General features: G+C 42.7%; 1 protein-coding gene across 2 annotated transcripts in view; it reads right to left on the reverse strand.

Moving 5' to 3' along the window:
* The window catches only part of MAPRE2 (microtubule associated protein RP/EB family member 2), a 150,632-nt gene that overhangs the window by 12,885 nt on the left and 117,375 nt on the right, over positions 1-20,372 (reverse strand). For both annotated transcript variants that reach the window (XM_032421385.1, XM_032421384.1), the window contains one exon: positions 19,053-19,266. In XM_032421385.1, coding sequence (XP_032277276.1) covers positions 19,053-19,266 — 214 coding nt within the window. The remainder of the gene's footprint in view (positions 1-19,052; positions 19,267-20,372) is intronic.

Below are 20,372 nucleotides of genomic sequence, written 5' to 3' on the forward strand. Positions count from 1 at the left end.
CCCACGCTGCCGGAGGGGCTCCCCCGGACAGTGCCCGACCCACGCTGAGTCCTTCTCCCCAAGCACATCAGCAGCCACGATGGGGCTGGTGCAGGAACTGACAGATGTTCATCACTCATTCCCGTACCCTGCCTTACCCAGTCTCATGCAAATTTTAAAAGAAAAACATGGAAGGAACAGAAGCTGAATGCTTGTAAAACAAAGCTATTAAGGATTGTTATTTCTAGGACATCATCAAAGGCAGCTTGAAGAAAACCTGAAATGTTGGATATGAAGTCAAAGAGGAAGGGTCACGGGCAAGCCAAAGCCTCCCGCAAGACCACGTTACCAGGGCAGAGAACTATAAATAAGCAGGGAAGGCTGGCGGGCAGAGGAACGGGGGTGGGGGGGGCCAGGAGACACCACAACGCTCCCCGGGGGACAGGCCTCCCGGGGGACAGGCCAGGGCGGCTGCAGTGACAGATGCTGTCCCAGGTGCAGCTTCTTCCTGAGGAACCACATCGGTTGCTCTAGCCAGAGCTACCTTCAACTTGGATCAGGGTCTTGGCCTTAAAAGGCCACCTGTGTTTCATGGATCCTGTCTAGGTCGTTTGGGGCACGGAGTCCCCGTCTTTCACCTGGTACATGCGCAGGCCGCTGGTGGATCTCTTGGAGAGAACGATGAAAACAATGAGAATCAGACTTGGCATCCTATGTACTGCAGGGCAGGGGCAGGGAGGGTGGAGAAGCAGGTGTGGGGTCCACACTCCAGCACCCGTACTTGCTACATACGGGATGGAAGAATCATTTCCACCCCGCCCTGCATGGTCACTCACAGGCTGGAAAAAGGCACGGAAAATGAATTTGAACAATTTAATTACAGATGAAGTAATTAGTATTTGAAATTTAAAATCAGGGGTTTTGAAGTTCTCACTTAGTTGTTTGGAAAGAAAGTGATCACAGAGGGAATGAAATGTCTGCTGACGGAGGGCGTGAGCAGCAGGGCCAGCCACCTGGGCATTCACAGACCACCGAAGGCATGACGAAATTAAAGAACAGGAAAGACGCGCGGAAGATCTAGTGTCTTCAGAAGTTTCAAGTTTTAAAAAAAACCCACACAATTAAAGGGTTAAAGTAAAAGCTCATTTTTCAAAAGAATGTCAAGTGAGCTCTTCAAATCCTCACAAGCTGCCATTTGATATGGAAGTAATTTACCCCTCACGGCTATCACAGTGAGAAATACCAAATAGTGAAACTTACAAAAATGAAAATGACATCCTTCATTCATTCTGTTTTAAGGATTTCATGGTTTACGTTTTAGAAGAGTAAACAGTATCCTAAAGTAGATCCCACTCATTAGACTGCTGAGAACTGTGTTTTTGTTTATTCACTTTAAAAGTCTTGCTGCCTCTTTTCAAACAACCGTACTCTGAAGTGTACCCAGCTTCTGGGGTGCTGGGCCTTCTTCTGTTTACCTGGGCCACTAGAATAAGGATGTGCTGAGAAAATTATAATTATCAATGTCAGCAAATTTAACATTGATGTATCACTTTTATGTAAGCTACCATTTATATTCTAGTTTTGTGAAATGACCCAATAATGTCTTTGGTAGCATCTAATCCTGGCTTGAGAGATTAGGGTCCTCAGTGACTGCTTTCCTGCTGCCCGGAATGCATCCAAGTTCACGGGGACTTCGCTTCTGTGCCTTCCCATGCCTCTTTGCTCAATGATGCTTCCATGAAACACATTTACATAATGGCTTTTAAAGGGAGGGCAGCACTTCAGCTATAATGCAGATACAGACTTTTTTTTCCTTGCAGCTATCAACCATTCCAAAAATTTTTTGCAAGCTGCATTTGATGTCCTGAAAACATAATTAGTGGTAGCCCTGTTTTACAAGAATTGTTTTTCCCTCAAGCTTTTCTCTCTCTCCCTAATTTCCCCCTTCAAAATAAAAAGGAGTTTCAGAAGCAGAGGAAAATAGATGTAAATTCTGTACAAGTCCCTGTAATTCTCTGACTTTACTCAGTGGATATGGACATGATTTACAATGCTAGTCTTTGAGCAGTTGTGTCTTAATTAATGCCTTTAGGATTTGGTGTATAAATATGATTCTAAGACATTTTAACCATAGTTGTAAAAAAAAAAACACAAAGAGTGGCCTTATTCATTGCCTTAGTGAAGCCACAGTATCATTGTGTCTAATGTCAATAATTAGTAGCTTAATGTTTATGGAAAATGCTATATTTTGGGCATATGAGGCCCAATGAATTCATAACGCTAAAGCAAAGTACTTTACTTTTATAGCTTTATCTCTCATGGCCGGAGCTCTGATGGAATTTAAAAATTCTTCTCACTTAATCTGCTGTATTCCTTCTGCCAAAGTCATAAACAGAGGAGCTAAAAATATGACATTAATACTGTTGACAAGAACCACAGAGACATTAAAAACATGTGCACACGCACGTGCACGGGCACACAATACACACTCAGGAAGCAGCCAGCCTTCTGGTCATCCCCAGCTTCTTCTCTACTTTGAGAGCATATTCCACCCCCGGGTCCTTCTCACTCAATTAAAAACCCCAGAGGTGAGGGCTGGGGAGTGGGTGAAATGGGTGAAGGTGGTCAAAAGGTAGAGACTTCCAGTTATAAAATAAGTCAGTCTGGGGACATCATGTACAGCAAGGTGGTTATATGTCACGACACTGTATGTTTGAGAGATGCTAAAAGAGTAGCTCTTCAAAGTTCTTACCACAAGAAAAAGATTGTAATCATGTGTGGTGATAGATGTTAACTAGACTTACTGCGGTGATCATTTTGCAGTCTATACAAATATTCAATCATGTTGTATACCTGAAACTGTTGTATTGTATGTCAATTATAGCTCAAAAACAAAACCCCGGGCACCTGGGTGGCTCAGTCGGTTAAGCGTCTGCCTTCAGCTCAGGTCATGATCCCAGGGTCCTGGAATCTAGTCCCACTTTGGGTTCTCTCCTCAGCGGGGAGTCTGCCCCTTCCCCCATTCCTTCTCTCAATCTCTCTCTTGCTCTCAAATAAACAAAACCTTTAAAAAACAAAACCAAACCCCCAGAGACCTGAAACTTGACAGAAGATACATTGTACCTACATTGATCAGTTATTTGTGGATGATCTGACCTCACTTCCTTATCCTCTTTACCTTGGTGAATAGATTTTAATTTTTAACTGAGATAATAAACTTGGTTAAAATAAAAGTAAATAAAGCCACTGCTGGGGATAGAGTACGGGGCTGGACTGAGGAGAAGAGTGAACTCCCACAGGAAGAAGGTGTCCTCAGTGACAAAACGGACACCGGAGTGGTCACACTGCAGTATGACCGAGCACGCCGCCACAATTACGATTACTGCAAATGCGAGAGCTGACCTTTTCCTTCAAAAATGGCTCCGTACCTTCCCTTCGTACGTTCTGTCATCGGTTCTCTGAGGGCCAAAAAAGAAAAGCACCTCCGTGGGCAGAGTTCAGTCCAAATGGAACATCGGCAGGGGCTCGGGGATGCTCCGACTCATGAGATTACCGAGAGGCTGGTTCTTTTATTCGGAAATCACTAGTCATGGGCCTTCAGGCCTCTGTCACCAGTGCAGCCAGGGGCCAAGGTGGGTTCTTCCTTTCTGCTACTTCAGTGTCAGCTTGTAGAAGTGGGCAGCTGCTTTTCTGAGCACCTTGGAGCCTAGCACGAAGCACATCAACCGTGTGGGAATGAAGATCTGGTCTTGAAATGGTCATCCCTCATCTTGCCCTTAGGGAGGCAGTGGTTAAGCCGGGGCAGGGGGCCTACAGCCACGAGTCCTGGCTCTGCTACTGGCTGAGTGGTGTGGCTTGGGCCGCCGCCGGGCCTTATGTTGAAGACCCAATAGCACTGCCTGTTTCCCAGAGTTGGGAACAATACATAAGTTCATACATGGAAAGTTCTTACACAAGAGCCTGGCACATAGTAGGTGCTCATTAAATGTTAGCTCACGTTATTATTACTCAGCAGATGAGAGGTGATTCAACTCATGATGAAGTACACAGGTTTCCCATTTCTTGGTACTAGCAAAATTAAAACTAACCTGCTAAAGTAATAAGAAAATCCAACTCGTTTTCAAGAAAATCTCTATAAAAAATTTTAAGCCATAAACCACCAGTGGGCACCAAGGCATAGGCTCTCCCGCTCCATTTACTCTCTATCTTGACAATCAGCAGGCTGCAGCCCAAGTCTCTGTGCTCCTTCTTAAATTACTTTGACTCATTCATTCACGCAGCGCATGTTTGCTGAACCCCTACTGTGTACCTGGCAAGCTATAGGCAGCTGGGATAAATCAATGAACGAAACAGAAGATGCCGGTCTTGGTGGAATTTAGATTCTAACAGGGGGAATTAGATAATGAATAACATAATAAAATAGCAAGTAAATGCTATGGAAAAGAGAAAGGTAGGGCAGGGCAGGGGTGAGCAGTGCTGGGCGGGGGCTGGGGTGGGTGAGCAGCCGTTTGCAGGACCAACTCCAGGGAACCTGAGTGTCCACCACTCGTCTCTCTCCAGTCTCAACTCCTCACTCAGACCCTCAAGCCTTCCATGGGCCTCACTAGACCCAGGCCCCCTCAGAAGGACCGTTAAGGTTTGCTGCTGGTGGGAGTCCTGCAGCAGCCCAGCAGAGACTGAGGCACGTGTGGGGGGTTGGCCTGGTTCCAGAGTCCCAGTCCTCAAAGAAGCCTCCGTCTCTTGTGACAACTCCACAGTCGCAACTTCCGGGATCCCTGAAAGCGACGTGCCAGTTGCAGGAGTAACCCTTCCTTCAGGGCCTCGTGGAGAAAGTGAGATTTGAACAGAGACCTGAGAGAGGGGAAGCCAGGAGCAGAGCATTCCAGGCAAAGGCCCTGCCTCATCTGTTCAGGAGCCAGGTGGGATGCTGGAGCACAGCAAGCCTGGGGGCAGGGGGTGGGGGTGGGGGCAGATCACTAGGGCCTGGGCTGGGCTTAGGACATGGGCTTTCCTTCCGAGGGAAGAGGGAAGCCGCTGCAGGCTCCTGAGCGGAGGGGTGCCATGGTCCCCGGCGGTGTGGAGGGCAGATGCAGAGTGGCCTCATTCTCCTGGGTGGGAGCAGCGAGCACTCAAGACAAGTTTTCTTTCTGGTACATCATTCACGGTGCTCCAGTGGCGATGACCCTATCGTGTACCCTCTTAAACAGGCACCAAATGCCTGGCCATCGTATACAACTTACACTTTGCCATATTAACAGTAACAAGAAGACATTCTGTGATCAATAGCAGCTGCTATGGATTCCAGGGGGAGGGATGAAGAAAAGGAGGCAGTGATAGGAGCTACGAGTCAGCCCGTGTCCCTCCCAGTTCACTGCTCGAGGGTCATTACACAGTCTGATAACTGACCCTGCCCCGAGAGGGCATGCCAGCGAGCTACACCGAAAGTCAGGAGCCTGGGGAGGGTGTGGCTGGCCCTGCACCGAGAGCTCCGGGGTCTGGGGGCTCCCCTTCCCCAGCCAGCGGTCACAAAGCCTGCCCCTGTGATGGGCAGGAGGGCCCAAGTGCGTCCAGCAGTGTGAGCATTCACAAAACCAAGTTACTTCTGCCCTGCTTACTGTCCCTGCTGGAGATGATGTGCTTATTTTTAGCCATCATGTGATTCTCCAGTATTTTCCAGGCTCTGCTTGAGTCACTATGGTTTCAGAGAATTTTTCATAGTGGGAAAAAATGCACGAAAGAACTCCTCCTCCTCAAATGGCTCAAGTATTAAAAAATCTAACCTCTGAATAGTTATTTGAATGTGGTGTATTTCTTGTGATAAACTAACTTTTCACACCTCTCATATCTTGGTAACAATGAAGTGTGCTTTGAAACACATGAGGTGCTAACCAATCACTTAGTTCAAATTGTCCTCAGAGCAGTTTCTCTCTAGAAATGGCGAGAATCCCTCACTCCCATGAAAACAATCACATCAGAATCCCAACAATTTAGGGGAGCCCCCTTCCCCCCCACCTGTTTACTGCAGCAATAAGAAAAGCTGGTGGCTGAAGCAGCCTAACAAACGTACCCAGACCGCTAAGAATGAAAACACAAAGGCATCACCGTGACCTCACGGTGTCCCTGCGCTCCTGGCATACAGCAGTCCTTTAAGCAAAAGCCTTACAAATTAAGATGGCTATTTGGGGGGAACACAATGACTTCATAATGTACAGATACAGTCCTACTGACTCCATTGTCAAGACCAGTGCTTTAGGTTGTTTTTCTGATGGCGGCCAGTCAGCTGTGCTCTTAAAACTATCTTACCCAGACTCCCTTGCAGAGAGAGAGACATGGTCTGAGGCCACAGAGCAGTTGGAGCTCAGGGAGGTGAGAACCAGGGCTGAGCCCCACAGGAGTCCTCTCCTCTCTTCTTCTGTAACTGGCTCCTGTCCCAGGCTCTCTGCTTCCACCAAGCAACCATTAAGCCAGAAACGTGGGCATCACTTATCCTTGGCTTCCCTTCTCTTTTACTTCTCATATCCAATTGTCAAGTTTTATTGACTCCATCTCCTTAAAAAGTCTTCATAACCCACATGGCCCATGACCTTTGTTTAGGCCAACCTCCTCCCCTAAATGGTCCGTTGTAACAGCTTCTTAGCTGTTCTTCTGGATTGTAACTCTACATCCTCCATGTATTTTCTGTACGAAAGAGCAAACTTGTACTTAAAACTTTTTAAATGACTCCCAACGGCCCCCTTTGAAGTGTAAACCTCTGTGACCAACAGAACCTAAGGTGACCCACTCCCCCCAGTGAGCTTCACCTCATGGTAATCCCACCTTCGTACAGTCCCTTCCCCTAGAGTATGGGGTGGGACCTGCGTCTTGCTTCTGAGAGAATACGGCAAAGGTGATGGGAGGTCACTCTCATGATGACGGTACTCTACAGAACTGTTTGGCTAGCGTACATGCTAGAGAGAATCCCCCTACTGGCCTTGAAGAAGCTTCCATGCAGTAAGCACGCATGCTGGAAAAGCCCACGTGGCGAGGGACTGCAGGTGGCCTTTGGGAACTGAGAGCTGCTGCTGGCAAGAAACCGAAGCCTCAGCTCTGCAGCCTCAAAGAAACAGTCACAGCCCAAGGGAGCTCTCCCCAGTTAAGCCTCTGATTAGACCAGAGCCCCAGCAAATACCTAGACCGCTGCCTGTGGAACCTTCAAGCAGAGAACACAGCTAAGCTGGGCCCGGACTTCAGAAGGCGGAAGACAATACGTGTGTGTTGTTTTAAGCTGCTAAGTTTGTACAGCTGTTTTGCAGCACCACGACATGGAGACCACCTCTCAACTCCTACGAGGGCGCCCCGCTCACCTCTGCAGCCTTACAATCTCAACATTCACGCGCAACAATGTGCATTTCACTCAATATGGCATATTCTCTGTTGACGTCAACATTCTACTCTTTCTGAAAGCTTGCAGTGCTCCTGTTCATACTCCTGACCTGGCTAACTTCTACTCATTCAGCAAGTCTTAGTTAAATCTCACTCTTCCCCAGGAAGCCTTTCTAGAACATGCAAGACCAGCTCAGGTGGTCTTTCCATACACCCTGATAGCATACACCTCACTTTACTGCTACTGTCTATTTCTTGCCATGTTTTGTCACAAGGCTGTAACTTCCTTGAATCACAGTGTATCTCCAGAACCTCTTACAGTGCCTTAAATACATGTTGAGAGACTGAATGAATGAGAATTCAAGTAAAGCTTTCATAAAAAGAACAACACGTCCAGTAAATAGGAACTGCTCCTTAAGACATTTTTTTCTGAGCTACTGTGTAGGGCACCATGCTATTTCCTAAGCTATAACACAAGGGGCTCCTCATGTGATGGAGATGACTGCAGAGAACATCAAAAGTAGCCATATATCAGCTTAAGGACTGCATCTTCCTGGATCCAAATGGACATGCAGTGATTCAATTTAAATCAATTCAACAAATTCTAAATGAGAACCTTCTATGAGTGTGGCAAATGGAGAAAAAATTATTGAACAAGACAGAACTGGCTGATAGTTTAGTTCACCCAATTCAAAGGGAGTCTAGAAAATTCTTCAAAGTCAAAACTATTTTCTATTCCTGCCCAACACACCAAGTGACAAAGGAAAGAAAAATAGGTACATGGGTGACCGGTGATATTTTGTTTATGGAAACTGAGAATAAATGCTAAGTCATTGCCTTTTGAGGCCACACAAGTTTTATTGTGAGGTTAAGAAGCCAAACACCAAGTTATTATTCCTTTGGAGAGAAAAGGGATGATCAGAGTAACCTGTGGAATTTAGTGCAAAACCAATTAATATTTCAACATACCCAGGAAGCAGTAAAAATGACCTGATGCTGGTTATGAAAGGACTCAGTGCTGTTTACGGAAGGACTAGGAGGGTTTGCTTCCCAGCTGCAGGTGGGACAACAAAGGAGGCCATGGGTCCTCTGCAGAGTCCCGTGGGAGGGAACAGAGGCTGGCCTGCCAAAACAGATGCCAGTTTTGTCTGAGGGGCGTATTATATTCTTCCTCTGAAATTACCCAGACCATCTACTCAGAGAAGGATTTGAATCAAAGGATTAAGAAATCCGAGATTAGTAATCCCACTCATCTGGGGCTCAGTATGCCAGGCTTCATACATATTTCTGCTCCGAGGTCAACGTTTCCTGCATTGATGGGTTTATAGAAGGTAGGGTAACGCTCACCAAGAACCTGTTGCAAGGATGCATGAGACTGTTTTTAAACTTGAAAAATTATTGCTATTTTAAAAAACGAATGCCATTCAAATTGAACAGCATGTGCTCTGTTTCAAGCCTATAGGACACTGCAGAGTCTTTTAGGTCCTCCAGAGGCTATGCAATTTGAATGTGGTTTGTGAAAATTTACTGTGGTTCAGAATAGTGTGAGGAGGAGATAAGAACATAAAACAAGACCACATCCATGATATTTCAGAGGCATTATAATGGTTTAAGAGTGCAGGCTCTGGAATCACAGGGTCAAACTTTAAACTTTGGGTCCCCTTTTCTAGAGTGTGACCCTGGCAAGTTACTGAACCTCTCTGTGCCGCAGCTTCCCCACCTCAAAAACAGGGGGGTGATGGTTGTAGGTTTTGATCTCTAAGCTTTCAAAAATTCTAGTTTTATGGAAAATTAGGTCCTATTTTGATTTCAAAAAGCCAAACTAAAAGTTGTACACTGAATTAGTAAATCACCTGTCAAAGATGCTGTCTCAGTAAGCAAACACATTGAGATGCAATAAAAAATGCATGGCTGTTCCTAGGAAGAAGGTTCTTGGCCTCATCCTCAGATACCACCAGAAGATTCCTATCGGAAGCTCCTGAATTCTTCATGTCTCTGTTCCTGTCTGTGATCTCAATATTCCAAACTCACAGATAGTCAGTATCCTGGCAAGGCAGAGCCCTGTGCATATTGTATGCTGTGGTTTTATCCTTACAGGTTGAGAAATGCAGTTTCAATGGTTCTTTGAGGAGAAAACTATCCCGATGCCCAGTGGTGCATCTTATATATCTTACATAAGATAGATGTGTAACCGGAGGAACAAAACCACCAATACCCTTCTTCCCATGAACAGCCCTCATGTGGAATGCAGCTTAGCAATGGGATGGTTTCTTACTAGCAGGAGACCAAGGGGGTGCAACACTGACACAGGGCAGGGATGGAGTGAAAGAGACAGTGTTCATGTAGTAGGACATGCTAGCATCTACTGGAAAACAATTCTCACTATTTACGAGATTAGTAAAAAGGCACCTCTTACTTGTTTTGAGTTGATATTACATGAGCTCTTAAAACGAACATTTGATCCTTGAAGAAGTGAGCAGGTATGTGGGTGGTACAGTATATGGTTAGATGATGGGGGACTGAGAGGGCAGTTAATAGCAGGAGCATGAATAAACAGACATGGCAGTTAATAGCAGGAGCATGAATAAACAGCATGAATAAACAGGAGCATGAATAAACAACATCTCTAAAGTGCATAAAGAAAGGATGATCAGCTGGAATTCTTTATCTATGGAAATTTTCAATAATGAAGGTGAAATAAAGACATTTACAGGGAAAGGAAACTAAACTTATCTTGATGGGGAGACCATGAAGGGACAAGAAGGCTGCCTGGGCCTCCCCTACAGCTCTGAGACGTCAAGTGCCATCATGGACTGGTCTGGTCTAAAGAGCAGAATGGGAAAATGCATTTCTTGGAATAAATAATGGCTTTGGGGTGAGAGCAACATTTGTGTTTAAAGGGCAGACTTTTCTCAAAAGGTAAGTGAAGACAAAGGTTTTGTCAGTAACGAGGAAATGGAAGTCCTGAATGAAGGCACAGGCCTTCTGGACCCTCTCAGTGAAATTTAACTTCTTGACTACTTTTTACTTGGGCTCTAATTAAGTCCCTGTTAAACCAAAAACATCAACACTCTTTGGAGCAAAACACCAAAAGCTGCAATGTCCCCAGCAAAACACCACAATGTCTATGATACAATCCAAAATTACTCAACCTATGAAGAGCTAGGAAAATGTGACAGGTTCTCAAATACAATCAACAGATGCCAATCGTGAGGTGGTCAGAATGGTGGAATTAGCAGACACGAACTTCAAAGCAGCTATCTCATAACCACGCTCAGTGAAATATGGTCATAGTAAATGAAAGGTAGGCAATATCAATAGAGAAAGAAAGAAAGTGAATTACCACCGGAAAACATGCAATAGTTGAAATTTTAAAAATGCTCAACTGAAGAGAGATGACAGAGGAAAAAGAGGGTAAGCCTGAAGATGTATTAATAGAAACCATCTAATCTAAAGAAGAGGAAGAATGCTGGGAAAAAAGTGAACAGCACCTCAGGAAGCTGTGGGGGTAATTTCAAAAGCTCTAAAATATGGATAAACGGAGTCCCAGAAGGAGAGGACAGAGAGAATGGAGTTGAAAAATATTTGAAATAATGGCTGAAAACCTCCCAAATATGGTAAAACACATAAACTTAGAGATTTAAGTAGCTTAATGAACTCCAAAACAAGATAAATTCAAAGAGAATCATGGTTAGGTACATCCCAGTTGTACTACTGAAATCCAGAAACAAAGAGATTCTGAACGCACCCAGGGAGAAACAACGTATTGCACACAGGGGAAGAATGATTAGAATGAGCAAGCACTTCTCATCTCTGGAGGCCACAGACACTGAAACAACATCTCTAAAGTGCATAAAGAAAGGATGATCAGCTGGAATTCTTTATCTATGGAAATTTTCAATAATGAAGGTGAAATAAAGACATTTACAGGGAAAGGAAACTAAAAGAATTTGTTGCCACTGGACCTGCTCTACAAGGAATGCTAAAGCAAGTTCTTCAGTCTGAAGAGAAATGAAATCAGTAGGGAACGCAGATCTTTAGGAATGACTGAAGAAGAGTGGAAATGGTAGAAAGTTGGGGGGAAAAGCCCTCTATTTTTTCTTTTAATTTCTTTATTGCTTAAAACAGTACTGCCTCATAGAAATGTAATGTTAATCATGTAATTAAAAAATTAAGGACATTAATTTTTATGTGCAAAATACATACAATATATACAGATTATGGTTCCTATATGTAATCAATAAAATTATTAGAGGCTTTATATTCATTTTCTTCACACTAAGTTTTCCAAATCCAGCATGCATTTTATACATACAGCACATTTCAATGTAGAATAAGCACATCTGCTCAAGAGCCACTTATTGAACAATGCCGGCTTAAAGCCTAACTTGTAACACTGCCTTACGGGATTTATGATGTATGTGGATGTAATACAGATGACGACTGTAACAAAGGACAGTGGGAGGAAGGGCTGCCAGGGTTCCACATTTTACATGAAGAGATAAAATATGCGTTTTAAGTACACTGTGAAAAGATAAATATATATATATATATATATATATATATATATATATATATATATATTGTAATTCTTAGAGCAACCACTAAAAAATTAATGCAAAGAGATATAGTTAGGAAGGCAATAAATTAAGATTGAATGTACAGTATTTTTAAATTCCAGAATATGGATATAGCACCTAAAGCACAAGCAACAACAACAAATAAACAAGTGGGACTACATCAAACTAAAACGCTTCTGCTTTAGCAAAAGAAACCATCAACAAAGGGGAAAGGCAACCCACAGAATGGGAAAAGTATTTGTAAACCATGTATCTGGCAAGAGATTAATATCCAAAATACATAAAGAACTCATACAACTCAGCAGCAAAAAAAAGCAAATAACTCACCTTGATTAAAAAAAAATGGACAGAGGACCTGACCAGACATTTCTTCAAAGATATATGAAAGACCAACAGGTATATGAGAAGATGCTGAACATCAGCATTCATTAGGGAGATGTAAGTTAAAACCGCTATGAGCTATCACTTTACGCTGCTCAGAGTGGCTATCACCGAAAAGATAAGGAAGAACAAATGCTGGGGAGGATGTGGAGAAAGGGGCACCCTTATGCTCTGCTGGTAGGGATGGAAATTGGTGCACTACTACAGAAGACCGTAAGGAGGATCCTCAAAAAATTAAAAACAGAACTACCATATGATCCATCAATTCTACTTCTGGTTATTTATCCAAAGGAAATGAAGACACTAACTCAGAAAGATATCTGCACCCTCATGTCAGTAGCTGAGACATGGAAACAATCTAAATGTCCATCAATGGATAAATTGTTGGACAGACACACAGAGAAGTATTTTTCAGCCATAAAAAAACAACAACAAAATCCTACCATTTGCAATAACATGAGTGGACCTTGAAGGCATTATGCTAAGTGAAATAGATCAGACAGAGAGACAAAGACTGTATGATCTCACGTGTGGACTCTCTAAAACAACCAACCAACCAAACTCAAAAAGAGCTTGCACTTGTGGTTACCAGAAGCAGAGAGCAGGGGGAGGTGAATTGCAAGAAGGTGGCCCAAAGGTACAAACTTCCAGTTGTAAGTACTAGGGATGTAATATACAACATGACGACTACAGCTAACACTGATGGATATCTACAGAAAAGTTGTTAAGAGAGTAGATCCTAAGAGTTCTCAGCACAAGGAGAGATTTTTATTTTCTTATTGTATCTATATGAGAAGATGGATGTTGGCTGAACCTACTGTGGTAATCATTTCACAATAAATGTAAATCAAACCATCATGCTGTATTCCTTAAAATCATACAGTGATATATGTCAATTATTTCACAATAAAACTGGAAAAAAAATAATAATCATAAGAAAACCCAGAAGACAACAGGAAAAGAGAAACAGGGGCAGCTGGGTGGCTCAGTCGGTTAAGCATCCAATTCTTGATCTCAGTTCAGGTCTTAATCTTGGGGTCGTGAGTTCAAGGCCTGTGTTGGGCTCCATGCTGGGTGTGAAGCCTGCTTTAAAAAAGGGCAGGGGGAAGAGAAACAGAAAAAACAGAGGGGGGCACCTGGGTGGCTCAGTTGATTAAGTGACTACCTTAAGCTCAGGTCATGATCCTGGAGTCCTGGGATCGAGTCCCGTATCGGCCTCCCTGTTCAGCGGGGAGTCTGCTTCTCCCTCTGACCCTCTCCCCTCTCATACTCTCTCTCAAATAAATAAATAAAAATCTTAAAAAAAAAAAAAAAAGAAAAAGTGGAGGGGACAAGCAGAAAACAAATGATAATATTGGTAGACCTAAATGCAGCCAAATCAATAATTACATTAAATTGTAATGGACTGGATATTGCAATGTCCAGAGATTATGAGGATGAATAAAATTGCAAGACCCAATTATATGCTAAACAAGAGGCACACTTCAAATATAAGGTCAAAGACAGGCAGAAATTTAACTTATCATGGGGAAAGATACACCATGCAAACAGTAAGCATAAGAAAGGTAGAGTGGCTGTTTAGTATCAGATAAAATAGACTTCAAGACTAAGAGTTTTAACAAAGATCAAGAGGGACACCTCATAAAATATAACGGTCAACTCACTGGAATGACTTAATCATAAATATGTATGCACCTAATAACAGAGCCCTACATACAGGAGACAAAAATTGAGAGAACTGAAGGGAGAAAAGACAATTCCACAATCAATGTAACACCTTCTTCACAGCAATTGTTAGAACTAGACAAAAACAAAAATCAGTAAAAACATAGAGGATCTGAGTAACATTATCTACTAACTTGATCTAACTGATAGTTCTAAAACACTCTACAACCAACAACTGCAGAATACATATTCTTTTCAAGTGCATGTGGTACTAAGAGATACCATATTTTGGGCCATAAAATCAAGATCAGAACAAGGACAAAATCACTATAACGTGCTACATTTCACTGCCTCTCCTAAAAACACAAAACAGAACAAACTTCTTGGGAAAGTAAAAGTAACTCTTCTTTCCCCAAAGAAGGTGACAGGCAATGTTTACTTAGATCACAGGTAGTCAACAAATAAACCTATGAACAGCCTTAGAGAACCCAAATTAAAGACAACTGAGAGTATTTACATATTCATAGTTTTGGAAAAATACCGTTAGGATTTATTTACATCTACATTGAGGGATTTAAGTATGATTGTTCAAATCCTTTATTCTATTATACTTCTCAGGCTGCTTCCTTTTTGAAACCATCTAATATTTCTATTGATCTCATTTTAAGGCTGGAACACTCAAGTCCCTGAGGAAAAGAGAAAGCACAGACTCAATTTCCACAGCAACTCTAAATGCATCACACTGTATCTGTATATGAGAATTTGATTTAAATACATTAATATATGTGAATTTGCAATGTGTCTAAGCTGTGGTTGCTATAGGAACTGCAACTTCAAATTTCCTTTTAAGTTTAGTAAGTGCTCATACTTAACAACTGAACCCCCCCCCACCCCCTGCCGGCTATCTTGAGTTGCAGATAAGGCTCACTGCAATAAACTTATAAACATCATGACTCACAATGATATATGCACTTAACAGAGCTCTATCATTATGAAAATGTATATTTTAACACAGGCTCCTCGTTGGTAGATCAAAAGCAATTCAAGATGCGATTCTTCAAAATGTAGATAGAACAACTTGTCAGGCAGCCATTCACCCTCATGTGGTAGCCTCTGCTTTTGCGAAAGCTTACTGCAGTGCAGGTAAGTCACCCAACTACACACAGACACCAACGGGCTCTACGGCTTCTCTGAAGCTGCAGAAGGATATTTTGTGTCTCTACTGAAATGGCAGAAAAACCTAGCATATTCTCACAACAGCAGAATGCACCGAGTATTTGGAGTGCATCTATTTCATACAAAAGCAAACAACCCATGGAGCATGGCTATAGAAGTAGTCTGTATGATGAAAAAACTTTTGTTTTTTTGTCAATTTAGACCGTACTTAATTATCAACATGTGGAGGATCCATTCCATGATCATATTTCCACTCTAATATGGGCCCTTTACCACAAGATGCTCTGGAGCTTCTCCTTACTGCTCTTAATGTATTATAGTCAGGACATGCAAGTTACTTTTAATATTAGCCTAAGGAAATAACTGGGGAGAAAGATGCACTGCAAAATCCATCAAGTATCCCAAAGCAAAACGAAAAAATAAAGATGATCTCCTGCTTTCGATTATACCAGCCAGTGCTTATTTCCACTAATGCAGATGGTTGAGAAGTGACAAGGCTTAGAGGCAGGACAGAAATTACTGAATGTTACTGACACGGCATGACTGTCCGTTAACTGTGATCTAGATCTGAGAATTCCCAGAGAGCGTCATGACCCTCATACCTCAGCATCAAGCATGTTGCCTTCCATTTTGGGTGGACAAAATCGGACCTGTATATAAAGAAGATGGCGCTGAATGGGGTTTCACTTTAGAGACTGTAAGTCGTTCATGGGGGAGATGATTCTAAACAGAATCTTAAGAATTAGAGGGGAACTCTGAGTTTATCAGTTAGTACACGCTGGTGTCCCACCAATTCTGAGGGATATGGAGAGGCATGGAGCTATTTGATTCTATGATAAAGCATTCAGGCTGCTGGGCTGTTTAGTAAGCTTTCTGAAGTTTTTTGGCTCCTCCTTTATACTGATGCTTATACTTTCTATTGCTGTCAGTGTAGTCCTTGCCCTAATAAGTTATGTGCTGAGACACCATCCCCATGTTTGTTATACATTTTATATTATAGATTTTACAACACCTATTCTGACTCTTGGACGACATTTTGGTTTACCTTTTCTTGGCTGTATTCCCAAGAGCTGGATACATGACCTCAAGAAAAATGAGGTCTTACTGTATTTATAGGAGCCTTTCACCTATTATAGCTTTTAAAACAGTGTTCTATGTGATGTATACCTTGCTATAATTTTTTCCACAGTATAGTTTTTCCATCCCACAATGTCCAAGAGACAGAACCTATTTCATTAAAAAGGGTATGACTGGCCTGACTTTTGAAAATAATCCTTTCTCCCTGATTAAGACCAATGCGGTGCACATGGTCAAGGTATTAGGAACACGAGTCTTAAGAACTACTACCTTCTGGAACATGAAAAACCCTATTTATTACCTGTTGACTTCAATGTGTTTCCTGAGCTGTGTCACCTGAGAGGTTAAGCTCTGGAAGAAATATATTTGTTTCAGGTTCATGGATATTCTATCAAAATAGCATGCGTTTCTCTGTGGCTTCCGTGACAGACCAATGGGGGACGTGCTAGAAAACAAGGCCAAGGCAGCACCACGAGCCGTGGTCTTGGGGGAGCAGGAGCAGTGGTGCCAATCCAAGGACACGCTGTGACTGTGGAAGAAAAACAAACTTCTGAGGCCTGTCCAATTTCACTACTAAAAAAACTTGGGGTGGGGGGGGAAGTGGCAGCTGAGTTTTAAGATGAATCTGTACATCATTAAGAGCTCTAGAAAAAGACCCTAAGATGAGAAATGCCAGGTGCCCTGAGTCTCCCCTCCCACCCATGTCCTCTTCCTCCATCTGCCCACCAAGTCCCCCACGCTGGACAAAACACACCACTCTTCTTCTTTACCCCCATCTACTGCACTGATCAAAGTTTCTGACAAACTTAAAGGCCAATTTGAACTGCCGTAAATTTTTGTTCCCCAAAACTCCTTGTGGCTTTCTACCCAACCTCTCTCTAGCACATGTTAAACTAAAAATAAAAATAAAATTCCCCTTCCTCTTTAAGTTTGTATCAACACCCTTGACCTCATTTTCTCCCTCCAGCTTAAGGGTCCTACTCCACAAATTTCCCCTCCTTTTTCCAACCATCAACTATTTCTTCTCCATGGACCTTTCTCTCATCTTACAAACTTGCCCATTGTGCCTTGTCCTAAAAGCAGATGAAAACAGATCAAGGACAACACCATGCTTCTTCCAATCTCACTTCTTGAGGCTGTCAGCTTTTCCCCACAACTCAACGTTTTTCCTCAACTTTTTCCCTAATGAATTTGGTGAAGGTGGAATGTACTCTTACTGCATGACTTTACCATTTGTGAGGTCATGCCCTCGTCCAGTCTCTGGAATCTAGGTTTATGCACTCAGCATCTTAACAGACCCGTTCTCTCAAGGATTATTCCTTACCTCCTGGGAGCCCGGTATCTTTGGCCTCTTTTTGGCCTTCATCCTATTTGATCTCTCCACAATTAATATTCGGCACTGCTGGTGATCCCTCTTTCTAGAGATTTCCTACTGTTCATTCTCTGATGCTCAGTTTTCCTAGTTTTTTCCCCTGATGTTCATGTCTTTTTTCTCAGCTTCCTCTTTTTCCTCTTGCTCCTTAAATGTACGTATTTCCAGAGATCTGTGCTTAGCTTAGTTTATTTTATATAAACTCATTCAATCTGTGGTTTCAAAGTTGGATTTTTATGCTATCCTTATCTCCTTCCTCCAATTCCTCCACCCACTCTGGGTCCCATCATTCCACTGAATGACCCTAAGTTGAGAAATCCAATGGGCTCTTCCAGTCCTCGTTTTACTTGACTCCTCCACAGATTGAGAAATGTCTCAGTTGGCCATTCTGTTCCCTACCTTCTGCTTCCTTGAGGTGTCGTTCCCTCATTTCCTTTAATCTTTCTGGCATCTTCCCTGCTCTTGTGCAAACCCTTCCTTTTCTGCCCACTCAGTGTTAGAGTTCTTCAAGCCAGTCTCTCCCCTTCCCAGAGGGCTCACTTCCAGCTGCAATGACATGGATATCTGGAAGCCCCACAGATGGACCCCTCTAGCCTCTACAACATGCCTGTGTTATTCAGTATTAGTATTCTTCTAGCCACCTCTTATCCATTCTCATTGGAGGTGGGGCATAAATAAGGAATTTGTATTATTTACCAAATTAATGTGACTGATTTAACAAGCATGAGCACTGGTTTTTACGATGGAACAAGAGTTTCTGAGCATTTCATCATTTAACTGTCCAGTACCCCAACTTGTGTAATAATGACCACAACTGTACAAGAACACACTCCTGCTTGATAAAGTCTGTTTTTTATGGAAGGATGTTTATATCTTTGAAAGGTTTGATCCACAAAGGTTTAAAAGATTTTGAAGTTCTAGGTATTCATCCCCAATGACTTCACTTTTGGACCAAGTTGGATAAAATGAGGTCTTGCTGAATATTATCACATAAAAATTGGCACTGACTATATAGGAGATAGGATGCATATTTCATAACTTTCTTTTGAAAGATTATAGATTATTCATATTTAAAAGCATAAATTGGTTCATACCCTGATTTGTACCGACAGCAATTAAGCAGTAAAAATATTTCAGTTGAAATCTAAACAGACTTGGTATTTTTCAGAAAAACATACCAAGAAAATGAAATCGATCCCTGGAGTATGATCTTAACACACAGCTTGAATGATAAAAAGTGAGTAACTCTGCCTTTTTAGTAGTTTAAATCATGATCATTAGACTTACTATAGATAAGGCATGCTGGGAAGATAAGATGGTCAAATAGACAACAATAAAAATCATCCAGAGGCATAAAGAGACTGGCTGCTGGGAAGAATCAACCCAACACAGGAGAGCACAGATCAACCGGAGCCATTGCCCCGAAGGAAAGCAACTGTCAGCGTTCACTGTTCCCATACCTGCGGTGGGGGAGTTTGCGTGGTGAGACTTTTTCGGCAGGTTGAAGATCTGTTCGCCAGGGTCGGGGGGAGGAATTGCATCTTGCCCTTGCCGTGCTTCCACAGGGTCATATTCCTTCCCATCGTAGTTAGCATCATAGAATTTCTTAAACCACTGAATGAAATCCAGGTTGTCCTGGAAACGCCCTTTCACCAGCTTCTCCACTGGGATCACCTGCAATATAAAATCGCCGTGAGTCATGACCCTGTGTGTACTTAACACAACCAAAGGGTTCCCTGTAACTATTTCCTACGCGTCCATGATTACGGACTACTGGTCGCCCCACAGCTTCTTGGCCAGCTATGTTCTAAAAGTCACCTTTCTCCCCCCATCATATTAAAGAAAAGTTAAACTAAAATGCTGTAGGTGGTTCTTCTGAATTATTTCATACTTCTGAACAAATGAGACGAAACAAGGAATACCCTTAGCTGTCAAGAGGGGCTGATCCTCTTCATAATGGATTTAACTACTCAAGCATCTCCTTGCAAAAATGGGCCTGGGATGTGGTGCTCTTTCAAGATTGATGGATTTTCCCTCTTTCTTTCTAACCTTGCTCCAGTGGTGCTGGACTGAACTCCTGTAAGGATTATAGCTACCAGACAGTGTGAATGAGACTCAGATTGATGCAAACGTACACTTATCTAATGGTTCGTATGAAGCAGAAGAAACTTCCTGTTTGTTGTTGTTGTTTTGTATTTACACACTACAGAGAGACAAGCATTAAGAACAACGGCCTGCAGGGCGCCTGGGGGGTGGGGGTGGGGCTCAGTCCGTTAGGCTGCCGACTCTTGATTTTGGCTCTGGTCCTGATCTCAGGGTCATGAGATCAGCTACACAGGAGCACCGCTAACGTGCCATGGGAGAGGAGAGGGACAGAAATGGGGGCTGCTTAAGGGAGTCCCTGAAGGCATTCTGCACTATATTCACCTCAACTTCTGAGACAGAGCTCGGCTTTTCATGGAGTAACTCTTTCTACGGCAACCTAGACAGCCAATAGATATTCCCTTTAGAGGAACTTTCAGAATCATGACAGGAAGAAATGTGGGGTGACTGATTAGCTTTACTTCAGTGGGCAGTTATTTTTGAAGGAAAATGGAAAAAAAAGGACTTAGTTATGCAAATTGTGCCGTTACCAGGTTCTGGCTTCCTCATTTTTGAGTGGGAATGCTAGCTGAATGTAAGCCATGAGAGCTACAAAGCTGGGGAGTGAGTCTGATCACTGGTACACAATTCAGACACAAACCCAGCATTCAAAGCACACAACTTCACTGTGTAATAAT

The sequence above is a fragment of the Phoca vitulina genome, unplaced genomic scaffold, assembly GCF_004348235.1.
Source record: "Phoca vitulina isolate PV1807 unplaced genomic scaffold, GSC_HSeal_1.0 scaffold24, whole genome shotgun sequence".
Lineage (NCBI taxonomy): Eukaryota > Metazoa > Chordata > Mammalia > Carnivora > Phocidae > Phoca > Phoca vitulina.